The 23,548-nt window shown below is 40.6% G+C and overlaps 1 protein-coding gene across 1 annotated transcript; it reads right to left on the bottom strand.

Annotated features, from left to right (window-relative positions):
* Window positions 1-4,164: 4,164 nt before the first annotated feature.
* LOC117043673 lies at window positions 4,165-23,501 on the bottom strand. Its single transcript, XM_033143618.1, has 8 exons — window positions 23,405-23,501; window positions 16,155-16,276; window positions 14,662-14,800; window positions 13,101-13,222; window positions 10,673-10,783; window positions 7,775-7,881; window positions 5,738-5,828; window positions 4,165-5,172 (listed from the first exon to the last, which is right to left on the bottom strand). The coding sequence occupies exons 1-8, from the start codon at window positions 23,499-23,501 to the stop codon at window positions 5,056-5,058; spliced, it is 906 nt and encodes a 301-aa protein (XP_032999509.1). The 3' UTR covers window positions 4,165-5,055.
* Window positions 23,502-23,548: the final 47 nt, after the last annotated feature.

Below are 23,548 nucleotides of genomic sequence, written 5' to 3'. Positions count from 1 at the left end.
TCACTGGAAGGGCAGATCCTGAAGTTGAGGCTCCAATACTTTGGCCACCTCATGAGAAAAAAAGACTCCCTGGAAAAGACCCTGATGTTGGGAAAGATGGAGGGCACAAGGAGAAGGGGACGACAGAGGATGAGATGGTTGGACAGTGTTCTCGAAGCGACTGGCATGAGTTTGGCCAAACTGCGGGAGGCAGTGGAGGATAGGCGTGCCTGGCGTGCTCTGGTCCATGGGGTCACGAAGAGTCGGACACGACTGAACGACTGAACAACAACAACAAACTACACTGTACTTAAAAGAGCTGGCCCAGAAGATTAAAGCGGTCAACAAATTCACTAAAAACCATTAAAAGGATGGGTAAAGCGAGTTCAAGAGATGCTGCTACTCAAAAGCCCCTCTTTCATGTCACTACACCTCATTTCAAAAGGTGGCTGCAGTGCTAGGCAGCTTCATATGGGAGTTATCCTACACAGATACCTTCTTCCCAGGTTGTATTTACCTCACAAAAAGCCATCACACACACACACACACACACACACACACAAACACACCCTACATAAAAAGGATCAAGACATCCCTCACTGAACAAGAAACAAGAATTAGACTGGCCACTATGTTCTTAAGTTGCCTCTGCTTCATCTGTACTGTTACTCACTTCACGTAATTTCATATTTTCAACAAATGAGTTTCAGTGGGGCAGTGTCTCCTACCACTGTAGTTCTTCCCCTTATCCTAAATGTTTCCTTTCCATTTTTTTAAGGTACGGTAATTGCTTATCTCAACATCCTCCATATAATATAAAAAAATATTTATAAGCATTGGGCTGAAGCATTTTTAAAAAAACTAGGTGGGGTAGACAGGGCACTTTCCCTCCATAAGTGGCTAGAAAAGAAACTTGTCAAGTCCAATATTCACATCTTATTAGAGGCTCAATGAAAGCTTGAGGCCACTTCCACAAATGACATTTAAAGCCAAAGGCTAGCAGCTGCTTCCGAAAATGTGGGCCTTAATGTTTTGAATGCCATCTAGTGGTAAGGATTATAATAAATACAAGAAATACGTGTTGAGCTAGCCCCCACGAATTCCTAATCACATATGTCTGTGTTTTAGGGATTAGTAAAATAATCAAGTTGCAGTATGATTCTTAGGGGATTAATGCAATGTCTTTGTTGTTGGTTATTAAATTAATAGATATCAACTAATGCACAATTTATTATTATTATTAGCCATTAATCAAGAACACAGCTTGGGTTATATACAAGCCCCAAACTAGATGTGCTGGGATTGATCTGTTACTGTCGTCTTCTTCTTTAGTTAAAAGCAGTTATGGAGTAAGGCAGATGTGGCTCATGTTCCTAGTTTCTCAAGCAATGTTGTGAAAGTTCTCTGCTTCAGGGAACTCCACCTTAAATTGTGTCAGGATCTTCACACCAGATACCCTTGGCTGCAATAATGTAAACTTGGGCCTGTGTCTTTGGCCTCGTCTTTAGCAATAAGTGCTTGGATATCTTTTATCCATGTGAGCACTGTTTCAAGCACCTTCTTATACCTCAGCTACAAGATGTATTTTGTCGTTTCTTCCCATTCAAAAGAAAAACAGCATTTACTTAGCCATTTTAGAATATAAAAAAATGGGAATAATAAACTGGAAGACTCCTCTATTCAGAAAGATCTGCCAATTATATCCACTGCTTTATTACTTTTTCCATGTGTAGATTATGCACGCTTGCCTGTTCTTGCATGCTTCCTACATTCCCCACACCTTTAAAGTGTAGTTCAATAATCAACCTACACCCAGCTGTCACATGAAAATCAGACTCAAAAGGAAAAATCAGGATGCTTCCAGATGGGAGTTTACTTTGGGATTGGTGCTGTTCACTCACACAAGTTTTTGCAGTGTGCTCACAACACTGTAGCTATCAGAATACAAAGCCATATTAAAAACAACAACATTTTAATCCAATTTCCAGTGTGGTGTAGTGGTTAAGAGCGGTAGTTTCGTAATCTGAGGAACCGGGTTCGCGTCTCCGCTCCTCCACATGCAGCTGCTGGGTGACATTGGGCTAGTCACACTTCTTTGAAATCTCTCAGCCCCACTCACTTCACAGAGTGTTTGTTGTGGGGGAGGAAGGGAAAAGAGAATGTTAGCCGCTTTGAGACTCCTTTGGGTAGTGATAAAGCGGGATATCAAATCCAAACTCTTCTTCTTCTTCTTCTTCTACTGTGTAATGACTAAAAATAACCTGTTATACACCTGTAGTGTACAGAGACTGCATCTGTAGTATGGACATCAAGTTTTTAAAGAATAAAGCAAATACATAGTTGTACAAGGTCTCTTTATCGTTTTTATGCAAGTTCTAGTTAGGTAATTATTGCACTTGCTCAAGACCTTAGTATTTGAGGGGGGTTCCCCCCCACTTGCTTTCAGTTTTTTTTTTTTTTTGTTTTTTTTTACAATCAAGCAGTATATACATTTTAGGAAATAAAAATAGTATTTTATTTATAAAACTAAAGATAAATTGATATTGCATCCTCCCCCAAAAGCAAAAGCCTCAATTTTGCCAATTGTGACTCAAGGCTGGTAACATTTGATCTGCCCACTGGTGTGGATGGCAATCAGCACAATAAACTGACTGAAAAAGCAGGTATGAATGCATGAAACATGCGCACAGAAAAGTCAGATAATCATCCAAATGATCTGTTTGTGGTATAAGGCTTCCAACCTTTGGATTAAAACAATGGTCTTCAGTTTTGGTTTTAAAGCTGAGAAGCTAGCAAAAAAGGCATTTCCTAGAGAAAAGAAATTTGTAACCACTTTAAAACAAGATGCAGTACATAAGAAGAGTCACCTCTGCTATGTACCATATATTTAAACACTAGGACAAGTGAAAATAATTCTAGTCCAAATAAACCCAAAAAAAACTATTTTAGAGCTTGGCAAAGGCAGCATTTTCACAGTTCTTTAACCAAGGACAAAAGTAATTAACAATCCTCATTTGAAATAAACCAGGCAGGTTCTGTTTAAAATCCTTCCTCATTTACATAAACAAGAATATACCTCTTGCTTTCCACATATTTTTTAAAAATATTTTTTATTAAGGATTTTCTTGTTTTACAAAGGTAAATGCAATGTCTCTCGTATTTTTCCATGCAACATTTTTACACATCAGTTTCATTTGCTGAGACATTAGGAAGGAAAGGGGGAGAGAGGTGGGCGGGATGGAGAGATGGGTGGGGTGGGGATGTTTCTACTTTACTTAATATATGTGGAGTTTGGGGTCAGCGTCGTTTGTACAGGTTCTCTGTTGTTTGCTTGTGCTCCTTTGGTGGTGAGAGAGGTCAGGGTTGGTGTAGGATGTGATTGTTCATTTGTGGTTGGCTGTGGTGGTCTTTGGTTTCTTTTGTGAGTGGGGTGGATGAGTGTTTTTGATCAGGTTAGCCATATTGATTTGTATGCTATCGGTAGATTTTTGTCATTGTCTTTTTGGGCTTGCTTTCCACATATTTTATCTTGACACGAAGGGCTGCTCCCTCCACAGAGTGCTCCTTGTAAAACTGGGTGGTGCTGACATCACCATGAAAGATGGCAGGTTAAGAGCTCCTGCCTCTTGAACAGCATTAAATATACAATTTACACCACTTACTCATTGATCCTCCTCAAAACTTTATCAGCAAAGATCACAAGGAATGGTATCCGCCACATCTCTGAATAAATAAAGAAATCTTCACAGCTATGTTGCTATCAGAGAATGAGGGGTATGTGACACATTAACTGAAGAAGGAACACTAGGTCCTGAGATGGCTATGAAAGCCTTAAAAACTACCCCAAAAGAGAGAATGTATCTAAAGAAGTGTGCATGCACACGAAAGATCATACCAAGAACAAACTTAGTTGGTCTCTACTGGAAGGAATTTTATTTTTTATTTTGTTTTGACTACAGCAGACCAACACGGCTACCTACCTGTAACAAAAAGAGACAATACTTCCTGAGTACATAACTAAAACGCACAACGATCTAGTTTCTAAATGGAATGCAGTAATAAAAGCAGGATTAGGGGATAGTATCAATGATCCATCAAAATGGAGAATACTGCCCAAACCGCAAGTGGGGCCATGCATATGGACGTTGAACTCTCCCCTTTGTTAGCAATCAAAATCAGATCGGATCAAACTATATCAGGTATTTTCATTAACAACACACAATATAAAATAGGCATGTTTGCAGATGACATCTTACTATTGTTCACAAACCCAGAAAGAAATCAGTCATATAAGGAATGAATAATAACAGCATTTGAGCAGGTCTTCAAATCAATGCTCAAAAATCAGCAATTCCGTGCTTCAATATAAACACAGAAAGCACAGAACAAACAGGCATATCAACACAATATAAAACACATTGAAGTTTTTATACCAAAGAATTAAAAACCAATAGAAAAATTTAACTATAATCCTTTAGCATGGAAGATATACAAGGAGCTTATGAACTGGTCAAAATTAAATATAGCATGGTTAAGCAAGATTGCAACAATCAAAATGAATGTATTACCTCCATTGACATACTTATTCCCAGTACTACCATACCTCTAACTTACAACAAGATTCAAAACTGGCAAAAAACAAAACAAAATCCTACTAATTAATTTATACACAATGGCAAAATATCCAGGTTATCAAAAATTGTATTGTATGAACCAAAAAAGGAGGGATTGGGATCCCTTAGTGGCAGGCAAAAAATTGGCAGAGGACAAGAAAGTGACTTTGAGACAATAAGGTTCAGCTTTATATCATTTATGCCCTCCTCACACTCCACTCCAACCCCACCGACAACTCATGGCTCTTTATGGAAGGACTCACTCAATTGACAAAAATGGATATATCAAAAGAAGAACTTTATTTGAGCTACTGTATGCCTCTCTGTTTGGGTTATTCTTATTGCTCATTGTTTACAGGTATGTGTTTGCATTATAAAAAAACAGGAATAAAAATAAGAATTCTTGAAAAAAGAACTGTAGAACTGCAATTCAATGCAATTTCAATATCAGTACACATTTGTATTAGAGAATTCTGTACAAGTGAATTTGTTCAAGTGCTTCTCTATCAGCAACCTCTTCAAAAAACACATCGTAGTCCAACGGCAGAGCTTCCACCCATTGGCTGAGCTGAATGTCCACCTGAAAAGAAATTAAAATTTCATAGTTTTGACTACTGATGAAGACAGGTAATAAAAGGTTATCAAAATAAAATCTTCTTCTGCTGTAGGACTAACATAGGTAAGGTTTGCAAGGTACATGTGTGTTTTTAATATTTTGTGACGGATTTGGGACTGCAGTATTGGTAGTATTCACACATTGCTATCTCTCTCAACTATATCCTTGTAAATGATAGTACTGTAGCCCTCAGTTAACTGATCAAAATCGTATTTTCATTCTGCCATTGACACATGTTGCTTCCTCCCACCCCGGTCCTTCTTTCTCACAGGTATATTTGTTAGGAACCTGAGGTGAGAAACAGGCAGCCTTCTAGCACTATGCCCAGATCTTCCCAAAGCGCCAAATACGAGATCTACTGGCAGGAAGCCATGTGACCTCCATGGTCCTCTCTCTCACCACCAACCTCACTAATCTAGGAGGTGGACACACAAGGAGGGCATCTGTTGCAGATCTAAAAAAAAAAAAAAGCTTTTTCCATAAAAAGGAAAGACTTGAGTGCAGAAAAGTTTGAAAAATAACTACTTACCTGAAGCTCCGAAAGAGATTTCTCAAGGCTTGGCAACGTCACTAATAAGGAACCTTTCTTTCTTACATTTTGCCTGATAAATTTCCAGGATCTAGGGGAAAGTACCGGTAAGTTTAGATTTCACTTGCAGCAACCCTTCTGGAAAATTACTTGCTTAGTACAAACTAACATTTTCCAACAAAGTGTAGTTATTATCATCCATCATTCGGCCTTTGTGCTCCGAGAGAAAAACACTAGAAGCTTAGCCTGGCCTGCATGAGCATTATAGCCTCTTTGATATGTGCCTGACATATATGCAAATTTATTTTATAGTACAAGATTATTGAAAGGGACGTGGGTTGCCAATCAGAAGGTCGGTGGTTCGAATCCCTGCGACAGGGTGAGCTCCTGTTGCTCGGTCCCTGCTCCTGCCAACCTAGCAGTTCAAAAGCACGTCAAAGTGCAAGTAGATAAATAGGTACCGCTCCGGCGGGAAGGTAAACAGCATTTCCGTGCACTGCTCTGGTTCGCCAGAAGCGGCTTAGTCATGCTGGCCACATGACCCAGAAGCTGTATGCCGGCTCCCTCAGCCAGTAAAGCGAGATGAGCGCCCCAACCTCAGTCGTCCGCGACTGGACCTAACAGTCAGGGGTCCCTTTACCAGATTATTATGTATACCCCACTGTTTGTGGGAAATAATATTAACCAGATTTATAAAACAGAATAGGTAAACCCTTAAAAAAACACAGAAAGAAATATTACTGATGTAAATAACTGGTTGAATCTACCACCGCATAAGCACAAGGCACCTCAATGCAATGGATTTTTCCTTTCCATCCTACAGCCCTGTATCCCATCCCCAAAAGCCTCTATGGTCAGTGGGACTTTCCAAACACTGTGGAATGGTTACAGGTAGGTAGCCGTGTTGGTCTGCCATAGTCAAAACAAACAAACAAAAAAATTCCTTTCAGTAGCATCTTAGAGACCAACTAAGTTTGTTCTTGGTATGAAGAAGTGTGCAAGCACACGAAAGCTCATACCAAGAACAAACTTAGTTGGTCTCTAAGGTGCTACTGGAAAGAATTTTTTATTTTATTTTGTTTTGACTGTGGAATGGTTCATCCAGGGTCACAGTATATGTGTTAATTGAATTGCCTGGAATTGGGTCCAGGAACTTGTACCAAATAATAGCTGCAAAGCCTCAGGCAAAGTCACTTATCTGCCACTTCATAACAAGAGAGGAAGTTGGCTGTCTCTAATTTGAGGCAAGTATTATCACAGCTGCTGCTAGAACAGGGATGTGAAACCTGTGGCCTTCCAGCTGTGGGGGACTAAAACACTCAAATCTCTTGGCCATGCTGGATGGGGCTGCTAGGTGTTGTAGTTTAACAACTATATTGAGAGCTCTTTTCCTTGTCGTTGCTGATAGGGATTTGCATGGCGCTTTTGTCCATAATTTATTTCACTCTTCTTCCTCTATGTCTAAATTCCAATTTACCACCCACCAACTTCTTAAATTTTGCTGTGGGCAAAATTTTACCTCTGTAAGAGTTTTGTGCATGGATGAAATCAGACATTACGCCACTATGTTTTCTACCACTATTATTTTCTCATAGGTTGTTAACTGCCTGGTGGCTTCATTTTTTACTTTTGCACCTACAGCATCACCATCAGTTTCCAGGTTTTCTAATATTGTCCACTGGACTCCTTATTAGCTGACATTAAATCTGTCATATATCGCTTAAACAACTTGCTTCATAATAACTACTTGAGTCTGAGAGTCTGGAACAGGCATAGGCAAACTTGGCCCTCCAGATGTTTTGGGACTACAACTCCCACCATCCCTAGCTAACAGGACCAGTAGTTAGGGATAATGGGAACTGTAATCTCAAAACATATGGAGGACCGAGTTTGCCTATGCCTGGTCTGGAACTTATATTTTTCTTAAATATACATTTCAATTCTAGCTTTTTAAAAGAGGAGAAACATGTGTAAGTCTAACTGTATCCTCAGGAATGTATTCCTAGTTTCTAAAAAATTCAGGAACACGCATCTTACCTGGCCTGTTCTGAGCTGTCAAGGAAATATTCAAAAACATTATTCATCACAACAATGTCAGCATTCTGAAGAAGTGACGCCTGAGTACAAATGTCTGCATGAAGTACCTGAAGGGGGAAAATTTGTAAGCTTCTAACATGAAAGATCATCTGGCAACAATCTCAAATAATGAAATTAGCCCCTCCCCCCACTGTTCTGGGGGTTCTCCCCCCAAAAGCCATTTTCTGAAGGTGCAGTGGCATACAGAAGGAAAAAGTCGTGTTGCACAAGCAGAAGGCTTTGCACAGGGATTCTGCTGATGGGGTGCATCCTACCTAAGGCTTCCCCACCCAATTCATTTTAGCAGCAGCTTCACTTTACAGTCAAACAGCTACTGAAACAAAAGGGTGGCGAGAACAACTGGATCAAGGAAGTGCTCCCTCTCCCATCTCATCAGCTGATGGGGGGGGGGTGATACTGCTTTGTGCTGGGTTCCTGCTTTACATAGCACTTTAAAGACTCCTGCCAACCAGCTGATTGCTGGCTGCTTTGGAAGCTGCTGGGCAGTTTTGGCTTGTCCAAAATGGTCTCACGGACCCAACGGGGACACCTGGTGGGCCAAGGTTAGTCCGCAGGCCAGAGGTTCCCTGACCCTAAGCACTCTTGGCCTCACCCTCCCCATTTGCCATATGGGTGTAAAAATACTGACCTTTCTTATTGAATTATACATATTACTACAAGATAGCACACAAAGTGCTTGGAACACCTGATTATACAAATACTAAATACTATACTACAGTATTATTCTTTTCTTGTTGGTCATAGGAAAACCTTAAAACCTTTTAAACTGTTTCAATTTTATGAATATTGAATATCCTCCAGCCTCCGTTTAACTCTAGAGCTGAATGTACAGGCTGCTATGGAGTTGGTTTGAATCACATGATGGTTTCAGTCATAATCATTTACAAACTTCAACTATTTTGAGGTATCCTACCAGGTATTCAAGGAGAGACAAGAGGGCCTTTCTAAACGAGCAATGCAAAGAAATAGAGGAAAATAACAGAATGGGAAAAACCAGAGATCTGTTCAAGAAAATTGGAGATATGAAAGGAACATTTCGTACAAAGATTACCACAATTAAGGACAAAAGTGGAAAGGACCTAACAGAAGCAGAAGACATCAAGAAGAGGTGGCAAGAATACACAGAGGAACTATACCAGAAAGATATAGAGGTCTCATACACCCCAGGTAGTGTGGTTGCTGACCTTGAGCCAGACATCCTGGAGAGTGAAGTCAAATGGGCCTTAGAAAGCCTTGCTAACAACAAGGCCAGTGGAAGTGATGATATTCCAGCTGAACTATTTAAAATCCTAAAAGATGATGCTGTTAAGGTGCTACACTCAATATGCCAACAAGTTTGGAAAACTCAGCAGTGGCCAGAGGATTGGAGAAGATCAGTTTACATCCCAATCCCAAAGAAGGGCAGTGCCAAAGAATGCTCTAACTACCGCACAATTGCACTCATTTCACACGCTAGCAAGGTTATGCTTAAAATTCTACAAGGCAGGCTTAAGCAGTACGTGGACCGAGAACTCCCAGAAGTGCAAGCTGGATTTCGAAGGGGCAGAGGAACCAGAGACCAAATTGCAAACATGCGCTGGATTATGGAGAAAGCTAGAGAGTTCCAGAAAAACATCTACTTCTGCTTCATTGACTACGCAAAAGCATTTGACTGTGTCGACCACAGCAAACTATGGAAAGTTCTTAAAGAAATGGGAGTGCCTGATCACCTCATCCGTCTCCTGAGAAATCTGTATGTGGGACAAGAAGCTACAGTTAGAACTGGATATGGAATAACTGATTGGTTCAAAATTGGGAAAGGAGTACGACAAGGCTGTATATTGTCTCCCTGCTTATTTAACTTATATGCAGAATTCATCATGCGAAAGGCTGGGCTGGATGAATCCCAAACCGGAATTAAGATTGCCGGAAAAAATATCAACAACCTCAGATATGCTGATGATACAACCTTGATGGCAGAAAGTGAGGAGGAATTGAAGAACCTTTTAATGAGGGTGAAAGAGGAAAGCGCAAAATATGGTCTGAAGCTCAACATCAAAAAAACTAAGATCATGGCCACTGGTCCCATCACCTCCTGGCAAATAGAAGGGGAAGAAATGGAGGCAGTGAGAGATTTCACTTTCTTGGGTTCCATGATCACTGCAGATGGTGACAGCAGTCACGAAATTAGAAGACGCCTGCTTCTTGGGAGAAAAGCAATGACAAACCTAGACAGCATCTTAAAAAGCAAAGACATCACCTTGCCGACAAAGGTCCGTATAGTTAAAGCTATGGTTTTCCCAGTAGTAATGTACGGAAGTGAGAGCTGGACCATCAAGAAGGCTGATCGCCGAAGAATTGATGCTTTTGAATTATGGTGCTGGAGGAGACTCTTGAGAGTCCCATGGACTGCAAGAAGATCAAACCTATCCATTCTCAAGGAAATCGGCCCTGAGTGCTCACTAGAAGGACAGATCCTGAAGTTGAGGCTCCAGTACTTTGGCCACCTCATGAGAAGAGAAGACTCCTTGGAAAAGACCCTGATGTTGGGAAAGATGGAGGGCACAAGGAGAAGGGGACGACAAAGGATGAGATGGTTGGACAGTATTCTCGAAGCTACTAACATGAGTTTGGCCAAACTGCGGGAGGCAGTGAAGGATAGGCGTGCCTGGCGTGCTCTGGTCCATGGGGTCACGAAGAGTCGGACACGACTGAACGACTGAACAACAACAACAACAACCAGGTATTTGCACGACTGCAAAGATACTGCAACTCCGATGACATTATTTTTCTATGAATACTGACTTGCTAGTTCAAAATCTCTCTGCAAATAAAACAAACTAAGAAATATGTTACTACCTTTATTCTTCCATGAAGTTGGTATTTTGAAATGATAACTTCCTGCAACTGGCAAAAGTCTGCATTCATTTCAACACCATAGATCTGAGACGCTGAGCTATAAAAGTAGCCCTAAAAGAAAAGCCAACGTAGATAGACAGACAGATATAGGTGGACTGAAATGGAATGTTAAGCTTTACTGATACACACACACACACCCTATTTTCCGGCGTATAAGACGACTGGGTGTATAAGACGAGCCCCAACTTTTCCAGTTAAAATATAGAGTTTGAGATATATTTGACCGCAGATTCTCCACCAGGCATATAAGACGACCCCTGACTTTTGAGAAGATTTTCCTAGATTAAAAAGTAGTCTTATACGCCAGAATATACAGTACACACACACACACACACACACACACACACACACACACACACAGTATATATATATGTAGGGCTAAACACTATTTTGAGCACTTGCTACCAAGCCCTCTGGAACAGGGCCTGAAACTTTCTAAGATTCTTACAGTCTCATTATATATATTGTGTGTGTGTGTGTGTGTGTGTGTGTGTGTATACATATATATATATAATGAGACTGTAAGAATCTTAGAAAGTTTCAGGCCCTGTTCCAGAGGGCTTGGTAGCAAGTGCTCAAAATAGTGTTTAGCCCAACAACAGAAAGTCTACCATGCCATGATAATTTATCTTATAAATTAGAATAAATGTTTCACAAGAGGCTTGATCAACTTATATGGCTTTAACATGACAAATGCTAGAAACCCACATATTAAGATGCCCCTAAATGATAACTATTACAGCTTTCTGAAACTCTTAACCATCTGGCTAGAGAAACAGTCTATTCAGATTAAATATGGCAGATTGCCACTTCTGTAAATTGAAGCAAAGAATATGATGAAAAGAACTATTTTTAAAAGTATGAGTTATGCTTTATCTGGAGGATATATTCCATTTTTAACACCATAAAGTGTTTCAGCTTTCCAAATGTTAACAAGTGTTTCTAATTTAGGATAAATTTAGCAAAAATTGACACTGCATCTACTTCATTTGTTATTCCAGGAAATAAGGTAATGCCAAGAAATAACTGGATCCTTTACACAAGTGGTCAGAGCATCTAGGAAGGTATTCCAGGGAAAAGAAGCTCTCTTTCCTGATCAAGATTATACCAATGGGGGCAGCCTAATATTTTTTTTAAAGAGCTCCTTAAGACCTTTTGATAAAATGCTATGGTCCTATGCTTTTCTTTTGTTTATTTATTAAGGGGTTTTTATCCTGCCTTCCTAAATCTGGAGCACTAAAGGGATCAATGTCAGTCAATCAAACCATAAGATAATACAACAACAGAAACCAAAGAACTGACTATAACAAATTCAGGTTCAGGCAGGAGACAAGCCAAAACCTTGCTTAAGCAACACAGACATTACCTGATGATGCTATGTAATTGGGAGGAGTGGTAGACTTTCTCTGTAACTGCTGATTTTTCTTGGTACATATTTTTCTTGGGGAGAACATATTAAAATATGAGGCTGTCTTGGATCATTAGAAGGATCTACACTGACTTGTAGAAGCTGTTCAGTGTCTGAGGCCTGTGCTCTATAGTATTAAATTCCAGCCCTTCCCTAAGGCTGTAGCCTAGGAAGGCACACACAAAGTTTGAGAAACAAAATTATACACAGATGTCAACTTTACGGCGAAGCAAAACATGACTGCAAAACTGAACCTGAGCAATGGCTTCCTGATACCTATTTCCTATAAACTGCTGAAACAATTCTTTTAACTATTGAGCAGGATAAAGAAACCTGAGCTGGATTTGCCCAAAACTCAAAAAAAAGTATCACCAGCCCAACCCCTCTCCTTATCCAGAGACTTATAGGGCAGTTATAATAACAAAGTGGCGGTAATATGCCATTGCACCCGTGTCTTTCTGGCTTAGAGAAGAGAATGTAGTTATATCACATCTGGGTTTGGAGTAAGATGTCCAGTAATACACCACTCATGCTGTGAACAAGATTTTGAGCAAGGTACCCTGTTTCTCCTAAAATAAGACATAGCCATAAAATAAGCCATAGCAGGATTTCTATGCATTTGCGAAATATAAGCCGTTCCCCAAAAATAAGCCATACCCCGAAAATAAGCCATAGTGACGTGGTACCTCCCATTAAAACAGCCTGGAGAGACGTGGCTATGCAGCATACTGATGCAACGCGGTTAAAATAAGACATCCCCTGAAAATAAGCCATACTGTGTTTTGTTGAGCGAAAAAATATATAAGACGGTGTCTTATTTTAGGAGAAACACGGTAGGTTATAACATTAAACAGCGTATCTGCAGGACAATGCATAGCACAGAAGAACAGAATAACTACCAAGAACAGGAAAAAGATACATCACAGGAAATTGTTAACAAATTCCTGGACTGGGTTTTACCCCAAACAGGACTGCACCAAGTCTGGAACCAATGTCAACCACCACCTTTCCTGTCAGATCAGGCAGTACATGCCGAAAGAGAAACTTCAGTTCCGAGATTGAAAAGGAATGAGAAATGAACTCTGGGAAATAAGAGCAAAACATTAAAAAAAAACATTGCTGGAACAATCATCAACCACTGTCAAATGTTTAGTAGAACATGGATTAAAACACTTTTCCAACAAGAATTATCATTTTTCCACTTGTCCGCTGAGAAGAATATTCCCCACCACATTCACATCTTTATAATTTTGAGTAAAACATCAAACTGGACATGATCCTGTATTTCTTTACTTAAAAAGTAACCTTAATAAAACAGGGTGAGACTGTAGCACTGGACACATTTCCCACTCACTCTTAAGTAATATAGCAAAAAATTCGGTGCAACTACTGAAGAGTAAATGGTTTAAATATTACAGTACTTTGTGAGATCTTAACTGTCAAGTAAGTGCTATGGATCTGCTTCACATTGTTCTTTGAACAGAATTGTGAACAAAATGAAGAACAGATCACAGTCCTTTTCACATATGAACACATGGAGGGCAAATCAGGACCATATCCTTTACCTCCAACCTAGAATACCATATGTTCAATTGAAAGTCTGAACAGAGCCTAGATGCATACACAACTGGTATATAGACGAGCTCTCTCTGTGTAAACAGAAACTTGCAAAGGGCAGGGTTCCTAATTACACATACAGAGCTTTTCTCTGCACAAGTGCAGGCTTCGTTTTTACATTCCAGCTATCGGTACAGAGCTTGAAAGGGGGGACCTGCAGCTGTTTGTCTGCTCTGTCCTCCAGACATTCCCTGAATGCAATTTAGGGCCTTCTCTGTAGTGACATCCTGACTTTGGAACTTTCTCCCTAAAGGGAACTGTTCATGCTCAACTTCAATGGTTTTAGCAAACACACCTTTAATTGGAAAAATTAATGTTGGTATGATAAACACACACATATTTTAGTTACAAGTTACACCTAAGACATAAAAACCCCCACTGATTTACCTGAACTAAAATTAAAAGCTAATTTATGTTTATTGGTTTTGTTCCTTTTTTATAAACTTTATTGCAAATTTTAAAAACAACTACAAAATACAAAGTGCTGTCTTCCAAGACAATACATGTACAGTCTTGCATGCATCAAAATAAACCTGGAAAATCTTTCACATCAGAAATACAGCTCACTTCAACAGCATTAAGATAATTTCTCCATAGTAGCTGCTGTGGCCAAGATGAAAGGGAGATTACTTTACTATTGTTAATAAACTATATAAATTGAGACCATGCAATCAAACCCATTTTCCTTTTTTATGGACTTTCACCTTATTTCCCATTTCATCTGGGAGCACAATAACTTGTAGATGCTTCTGCAGCTCACTCTGAAAAGCATAGTTCCACCTCTGACTGAACCCTGAAGCTACTCCATATTTGATTTAGGAAAAAAAAACATTGGATCAACTGCATAGGCACACATTGACCAATGCTGCCATTTGGCCTCCAAGTACATCATCTATGTACTTACCTAATGGTGCTGTCCGATGAGAGCCACACAACAGACAGTAATATCTGCTCATCTTCCCTTCTTCACACAGTGAGTCAACATAGTAGTCATCATAAAGGAATGCATCAATATGAACTGTGGGTTTTGTTTGCTGTTGCAGCTGAAGGAGAGGAATAAAGCTGAACATGTATATTAATCAGCATATTTTCCCCAGTACCGGTACTACCTGCACACATTTTAAGCCCTAGACTTTCTGTTCCACTGCACGTAAGTCAGTGGTTCCCAAACTCCCTGCCCTCACAAAGGACAAACTTGAAAATTGGCTGGCCACTTCATGATCTTCCTGTCTATTGAACCAATAATAATGCACTGTGTTGGTTGCTCTATGAATTTTAACCGTATTTTTATAGGCACACCATGGAACACCCAAGCGAAGTTCTCAGAACACTGGTGGTCCACAAACCAGTTTGGGAACACTTAACCTAAATTATGCCTATTTCCTCATTATTTTGTACCCCTAACTTAACATGTTTTCTCTGTCTAAGGAGTCAGTATTATATATTATACTGCTACATCAATGAGTTATATTCACGGCCAGGCATTTCATTTGGAGACCCCACATTGTTGCCTAAGGATGCACTTCGAAGGTGGCAGAGTTTCTGCAGCTATAAATGAGATAAATAGATGATAGATAGATAGATTGCATTTACTTGTGCAATACTTAGTATGTCATCAGTGTTAGCTGGAATATATATCTTCATTATAAAGCAAACAGCAAAGGGGGGGAAATTGTGGAGTAATATGAGGAAAGCTAGTGACTAATTTTAGCTGATTAAGAGGAGCCAATGGAAGCAAAACTAGTTTCCCTATAAGCAGAGGACATGTAACCCTCATAACCCAGGTCCCATTGTTAGGTGGTAGAAATTCTAGGCTCCCTCTCCCGGGCAGCTAAATTCATTATTTTTCCCCAAAACAAATGAACATTGCAGCCAGCTATGCTGGTTCATTTGGTGAGGTGGAATCCAAAAATAACTGCAGTGTACTGTTTTCATTAGGATCAACTCAGAAGTCACAGTGAGCAAACTTTGAGTTCTTCAAAACTCTTGGGATAAGTAGGTGAAATAGGGGGAGAAGAAATATGTTTCAGAGCATAATTGAAAAAAAACCCCAAAGGAACATTTAGGCAGAATTCTGGGGAACTTGAAAATTTGATTGATGCTTTGTAGTGTTTTATTCTGTTTTTGCTGCTTAGATGATTAAGCATGACCAAGCATCACCTGACCTACACTGGGCCAATCAGCACAAGGACACTTGTTAAAGCTTATTCCCTGCACTTCTCTTTCTTGAACTGTTAAGGACAGATGCCCTGGGCTCAAGTTCTGACAGTGACTCAATCAGGTCATTCAGCAACCTGCATCAGACAGAAGTCCCAGATAGCCTTAGTGATGGACCCAAATCACTAAATTATCTGACACTGTACTAACGGACAGGAAGGCCTCAAAAGCTAAACTTACTTTTTGGAGAGCAAGGTGCTCGGAGCTGAGCATGGCCTCTTTCGGCAAACAATCTCTAAGATCTTCAGCAATACTTCTGAGAATAATATCATCGTTATTGGATGTGAATTCATCAAAGTCATCTACAAAATATAGATGTATGTATGTATAAATAAATAAATAATCATGTGGCACTATCAGGCATCAACAATATTAATGCAACGGTGATTTGCACACAATTCCAGATGTTCAGGATTTTTATTTGAAGAGCTGTTGTACAACTTTTGTTGCTTATTTTTCCTACAGGCGACAGATTTACATGCCGATGACATTACATTTCAAAAAGCGCTCGGTTATTTTAAGATTTACTTTAATATGTATAAACCTACCAACACGGCAATCTTTGCTCCCACCAAAGTTATCGTATTTCATTCAATTAGCTATTTAAACATCAAAGATGCTTTTGAAGTATTGGAAGAAGGACAAAAGCATGCAACTGCTTGCTTGTACATTTTTAAACACATTTCATATTTGAAAAAAGGTATAAGCAAAGGTTTGTTGGCACAGTATAGCTCAGTAGTGACATTTATGAGGTATCTTCAACAGTATGAAATATCAATGTGATAAAGTCTCCAAAACTAAGAATTTGACCTGCAGGCTGTTAATATACATTTTATTCCCTGTAGAGCTATTTTCTGCAACGTGGTGACCTTTTCAGCTCAGGCTACCTCTGTATCATTGCTTACCCTCTTCTTCCCTTAAAATTACTGCCTCTAATAGCAAACTCCCTTGACAAAACAAGACCACTGAGATACAAGAGGCAGGCAGAAGTACAAAAAGCCTTTTAGAAGAAAAAGGAAAAAACCTAAGAGGGCAATCTGCCCAAAAAAGTCCAGAGAGGGCAATGCATGCTCAATAGCCACAGGGTCCTGAGAGTCTGTTAGAAAAGAAAAAGTGTCAACTGGGGCCAGCATGGCTGATACGTAGTGACTGGCTAGAACTGTAAACAGGAAGAACAATTAGGATTGAAGATGTAGGCCTACCGGCAACATTGCCACCTTCCTTTCACCCAGCTACTTAAAGCTCGGACACAATAGAATTCTGCTATGACACAATTTTAAGGCTGCAACCTTAAGACTATTTTAAATCAACTTCCCTTAGCTCAGTAACTCCCCAAAGTAGTTTCAAGCATCGTTACTTGTAGTTACAGTATTTTGGTAAGGAAGGTGGAGGAGGCCAGCATTTCACTGCAAAACTGGTCATACAGGCCCATCCAGTTTACCAATTAAAGGAACATCTTGAGGATATGTTTTTTTTTCCAAGGGAGGGGAAAAAAGAAAGAATTTGAAACCTTGCGGTTGCTCCAAAATGAAAGTCGCAGGCAAAACCCAGCAACAACTGAAATCCCACATGAGGTAAAAATGAATCCTCCTATCTCAGTGGCTGTTGTAAGTGTGGCTACACAAAGTACCATGGGTTATGCCCAATGTTGCCATTGCGAAAGTGTTCCCACACAGTGGGATTTCCTGGCTGCAGCTCCTTGTGAACTCTTAAAATATGTTCAAGAGGACTGGTGGACTGCAGGTAGGTGAGAGGAGAGGCAGGAATTGGATGCAACTCTATATTTAGCTAATATCTGAAGAAGTGTGCATGCACACGAAAGCTCATACCAAGAACAAACTCAGTTGGTCTCTAAGGTGCTACTGGAAAGAATTTTCTATTTTGTTTCGACTATATTTAGCTAAGTTTTTCATTAGCCATCTGTCTAAGGATATACCGGTAGATGTAGTTGATGTGCTCCAGTAGCAAACAACTCTTTGCTGCTTCCACAAGATCTTCAAGAATGGTTACAGACTCAAAGTTGAATATGCATGTTTACTGTCCTCATGCTGCCACGGAAAACCTTGACAGAAAAAAATGCACCCCTCAGCCAGCTAGATAGAAACCAAGATAATTGAACTGAAGTGCCATTCTGTTTTGTTTCCCTTCAGCTCAGCAAAAACCTCCTTAATAGGCTTGAGGCTGATAGGAGCTCCCATACACCTTTCATACCAGAACACACTGCAGAACCTAAAATGCTCTGGACTCAGGAGATAAAATGATATCTCCGATGGTGTACAAGTGCTGCCACATGAAGAGAAAATAATATCAGAGACAAGTTGTAGCAATATGCAGTTGCTGACGCACTTACATGCATGAAAGGGTTATTTTGAGCCCAAGTTAACAAGGATGGAACTCAGCAGGCTCCCAGCAGCCTTTGCTTCCTCACCCCCCACCCCACCCATGTGTTCCCTGAAGAAGCTGATAGCCAAGCATGGCTCCCAGCTGAAGAAAAACCACATGAATGAAAAATCTCTCTTAAGAAATTTTACAGCCTGCATCTTCTGCATGATTCATTTGTGTAAGAAGACAAATGTTTTTCCTTTGGAACCTTTTCATTACTTTACTGCCAACAGATGGAGAGTTGTTTGCTGTAACTTCTGAAACTCTGAGTACAATATTCACTTATTTGCAATGCTGTGTCTGTGATTTATTCTAGCCTAAGTATTTTGTGGGAAATGTTTAAAGGTGAATGAGAGCAGATGTAAAATCTAAAAAGGTAAACGTACCCCTGGAAACGCCATTCACCTTCCCGCTGGAGCGGTACCTATTTATCTACTTGCACTTGACGTGCTTTTGAATTGCTAGGTGGGCAAGAGCTGGGACTGAAAACGGGAGCTCACCCCGTCGCTGGAATTCGAACTGTCGACCTTCTGATCGGCAAGCCCTAGGCTCAGTGGTTTAGACCACAGTGCCACGTTTTAATGTGCTTGGAGCAATCACCATTGTGCTAACTGCTATGAGAAAGTAATAATATCTTCCAAACCTCTCTCTTCCACAAGAGCAGAGCAAGGGGAGAATTCATCCACACTTTTCTCCCTCCCTCCCTCTCAAGCAGAGAAGTTGAGCCAAGTTTCCCTAGAGGTGGCTCCCTGGACCTGATTCTGGAGACAGCAATCACCTTTCATGGATGGAATGTGGAAGCAAAGACATGTAAGAAACCTTTATAATCTGTGGTTGTCCTTTATGGGTCAGAGAAAAACAAGGCCTAATAAAAATAACATAATAACAGACTTGCTGAATCTGTCCAGTGGCTCATCTAGCCCAGCATCCTGTTCTCACAGTGGGCAACCAGGCGCCCATGGGAAATCATATAACAGGACCTGAGTGCAACAACACTCGACTCTCCTTTGGTTTCCCGCACCTGGTAATAAGATGTGCGGGACACAGGTGGCGCTGTGATCTAAACCACTGAGCCTCTTGGGCTTGCTGATCGGAAGGTCGGCAGTTCGAATCTGTGCAATGGGGCAAGTTCCTGTTCCTCTGCTCAGCTCCTGCCAACCTAGCAGTTCAAAAGCACACCAGTGCAAGTAGATAAATAGGTACTGATGTGGCAGGAAGGTAAACAGCGTTTTCGTGCGCCCTGGCTTCCGTCATGGTGTTCCATTGCACCAAAAGTGATTTAGTCATGCTGGCCACATGACCCGGAAAGCTGTCTGTGGACAAACGCCAGCTCCCTCAGCCTGGAAAGCAAGATGAGCACTGCACCCCATAGTCGCATTTGGCTGGATTTAACCATCCAGGGGTCCTTTACCTTTTACGCAACATACATACTCTAGCAGAGAGGGCACCTCCCTTCAGTTTATCTACCACCCCATGCCAGGTGTCAGCTCATGACTGTAGGCTGACAACATTCACCAGTAACATGAGGGCAGCATCTATGTGCAATAGCTGGTATTGATGGGTTTTGAGGGGCTTTCCTGCCTAAACTATGGCTGCATACATTTCTGCCCCCCAAAGAATCCTGGAATTTAAAGTCTGCTAAGGGTGTTAAGTGTGAGCAGATAAATGACAGTTCCCAGGATTCTCTGGGGAAAGTGATGTGCTTTAAATATATGACATGCATGCAGTCTATGACTTTACTCTCCTCACCCTGTTCTTTCCCTGCTGCTTGCAAGCAGCTGCTCAAGCAGGACACCTACTTCACTAACTAGAGAAGCAATAGAACAAAGCAAAGGCTATTTTTGTCTCTCCAGCAAAGGTGTGCTGTCCCACCTGAAATCCAGGTGAATAGGGTAGATGCCCTCCAGTATTTTGAAATCTGAAACCAGGATCCCAATACATCAGTTGTAAAACTCTCCTTCAGAGGAAAGAAATAGGATGCATTCTCTAAGGCTGTAACATGTCTTGCTTATAATCCTTTGCAGAGTTACCTGGGAGTAAAACCCATTGAATTCAATGGGCCTTCCTTCTCAGCAGATATGCACAGACTCCGTTCCGATATGCAAACTAGTAGTACAGCACAAATGTTTCTTGAGAAGTTGATTGAGATAAAGGGTAACCTATCCTTGTCTTGGAGATGGGAGTGGAGGTGGCCTACATATTCCCTTTATTAAATGTATTTTTACCTTGCAATTCATTATGTGATTCCAGGCAGGTTACAACATAAAACAAGAGCAATTACAGATAGTTAAGTGCAGGTTAAAAACATGGCATTAAAAGTTCAGTCATAAAAACACCCAGAATTACAGCAGCAGTCCAACATCCCACAAATGTATTGGCAAACAACCAGGTCTTCCCCTGGAACTGAAATGCCAAAACCAGTGGTGCTACTCAAGTTTCCAGGGAGAGCATATTCTGCAATTCTGCCACAGAGAAGGCCTTAATATGTATTAGCACATGCTGTATTACCCTCAATTCCAGATCATTAACCCAGCAACAAAGACCAGATCCAGAGTTTTCCTGCTGAATACAGGCCAGTAGTATACAGGCCAAGTCCCGTGGTTGTCATAGTTGCATGAAGTTCTAAGCTGGCCATCCCAAGGTGGGCCCAGCACAGATGTTAAATTCATTCAGTGCCTGTCGTCTGTTCAATATTTGTTCATAGCTGTTCAGCCAGTGTGGTGTAGTAGTTAAAGTGGTGGACTAAGACCAGGGCTCACCCCCCCCCCTTTCAGCCATGAAGCTGACCATGTGCCAGTTACTGTCTCTTCGTCTAAACTACTTCACAGGGTTCTTCTGCGGATAAAATGGAAGGATGGAAAATCATATATGCTCCTTCCTCAAGCTCCATGAAGGAAATATAGGATGCAAATATAATAAATAAGAGAGATTGCTGATGATTTCAGGGTGCCGTTTCCAAACTTTATTTCTGCTGTATTTGAGCTCATTTGTACCATAATGGGAAAAATGAATTTAAGCCACCAGTAAATTTAGCAACATACATCTCAGTTTGTGGGAAGACCACACCAACTGTGCAACAGTGAAGGAAAGGTTGCTAAGCAGCTGCCTAAATATAGCAATGTCTATTTCTATTTTGGTATAAAACCATGGGGTTTCTGTAATTTGGTAAAGTTTAATAGTACTCCTCTTTTATACTATGCATGGGAAAGCAAAAAGCATTTTGCATTTTCTAAGCAAGACTGGTCACAAACTGTTACTGATGCAGCCACCCAAGAATTCTTAATAGCAGCACCACAATGCCATTGTGTGACAGTGCTGCAAAGATTCAAACACCAGCTGACCAAAGAAAAAATTCACACCAGCTGTAATCAGGTTGCAAGAGAGGAACATCTGGAAAGCAGGTATAAGTAAGGGGCTGTGCTGATGTTGATGATTCCATATTTTTCAATGTACTGAGCTCAAATCCATCACCCGCTGGTTATTTGATCTACCGGTATTAATATGAATCCAAAATGACAGCTTGTAATGCTATTTAATTTTAAAATATTTTTATCAAATGATCTCAAAGCCTACTCTATATTAAGATAAGCCAAACTACGCATTCCTGTTCATTTGGCCAACAACAGGCCAGAGACTCCCAAAGAAACTAATAGTTGGAGCAGTGTATTTTCTGGGAGGAAGATACAGTACTTTCCCCAATACTACTTTAGTTAGTGGTTGTGGCCATACGTCTTCCTCTTGCTATGACATTCATCCTGGAAGAAAGTGCTACCTCCCAGCTCCCTTGTTCCTCTGCCTGGTGTAATGCAAATGTTATTTGACCATAACTGTTTTCAGGTTCAAGCTGGAAGCAATGTACCCATTACCAGCTTTACATGTGTTAGAGAACATGACTGTTTCAACAACATGACCAAGTGGTACTAACACTGTGAGGACACTATAGGGATGAAGCAAATAACAGATAATGGCTTTCTATAGTGCAAATGTGCACTTACTGATGCTGAGTAATTTCAATTACTGTATTAGTTACATTCATAAATACATATTAAGGAATTATGTGACAAGTTTTTCTTCATTTCTGCAGTTTATGCCAGGTATGGGAAAAAGATGTGTCTAGGTTTTCAGTTTTCATCAACCCTAGACAACATTGCCAATGATCAGGGGTGATGGGGGTTCGTAATCCAACAATATATGAAGGACCACAGGTTCCTTTACCCTGGTTTATAGTCTGTGATTTACTTAAAACAACAACAACACTTAAGTCTGAAGTCTTTTGACATGTGATTTCAGCACAGGTAATCAATGTTGGTAAGAGGTGTAACATTGGTACCTTGCACTCATAAGCAGTTATGGTCAATAAATGCATACACAGATAAGTGATAATGCAATTTTGCTTTTTGGCTGTTAATAACAGATCAAGTTGCCCAAGGGTTATTAATCCATCAGGTATTGCTAAATACTCAACATATTGAAAGCATCTTGATATCAAAAAGGAAACTTCCCCCAATTTTTCAGCTTCCCCATCAAAACATGTACAGGATTTTGCAGCCTGAATATGAAGAACATGCTATTTTATGTAAGTCTGCATTGGCTTCCAAAACCAGTAAATGGCCCTTAGGTCCAGCATCATGCTTCTCATGCCTGCCATCAGATACCTGCGACATAAAGCTGATGCGACATAAAGCTGATCACGAAGAAAAGTCCTGACCCTTGCGCTTTTGTACAACCTGGTTACAGAGGTGTACTGACTGGGAACATGAAACATGCAAACTATCATTAGGCTTGGTGGAATCCAAAGTAACACACTAAATTGGGGGCAAAGGAGGGAAGACGGCCCCAAACAGCTAGTCGATGACTAAGCATATTCAGTGGGCCCAGAATATTGACCGATTATTGGGGGTGATTAAATGGGGGGGGGTTCCTGAACAAGAACACCCCACGCTGCAACATTTTGTTGCAGTTCTCGCTAGTAAGAAAACTGTAATGCAAGCGCAGGAAGAAACAGCCGGTGGAGAAACTGATAAGACCTGAGGAGAAACGCGGCTTACTGGTTGTTCTCATCCAGTGAAGAAGGCGGGGCAGATCCCCCGCACGCGCACCCCGCAATACGTTCAAAACAGCCTGACGAGCCGAAGGGAAATCCATGCTTTACCTTCTGAACACACCGCGCATGCGCCGGGAAGACCGCCCTC

This window comes from Lacerta agilis, chromosome 1 (genome assembly GCF_009819535.1).
Source record: "Lacerta agilis isolate rLacAgi1 chromosome 1, rLacAgi1.pri, whole genome shotgun sequence".
Lineage (NCBI taxonomy): Eukaryota > Metazoa > Chordata > Lepidosauria > Squamata > Lacertidae > Lacerta > Lacerta agilis.
Note: the sequence above shows the minus strand (reverse complement) of the source record. Positions and strands in the feature narration are given on the sequence as shown.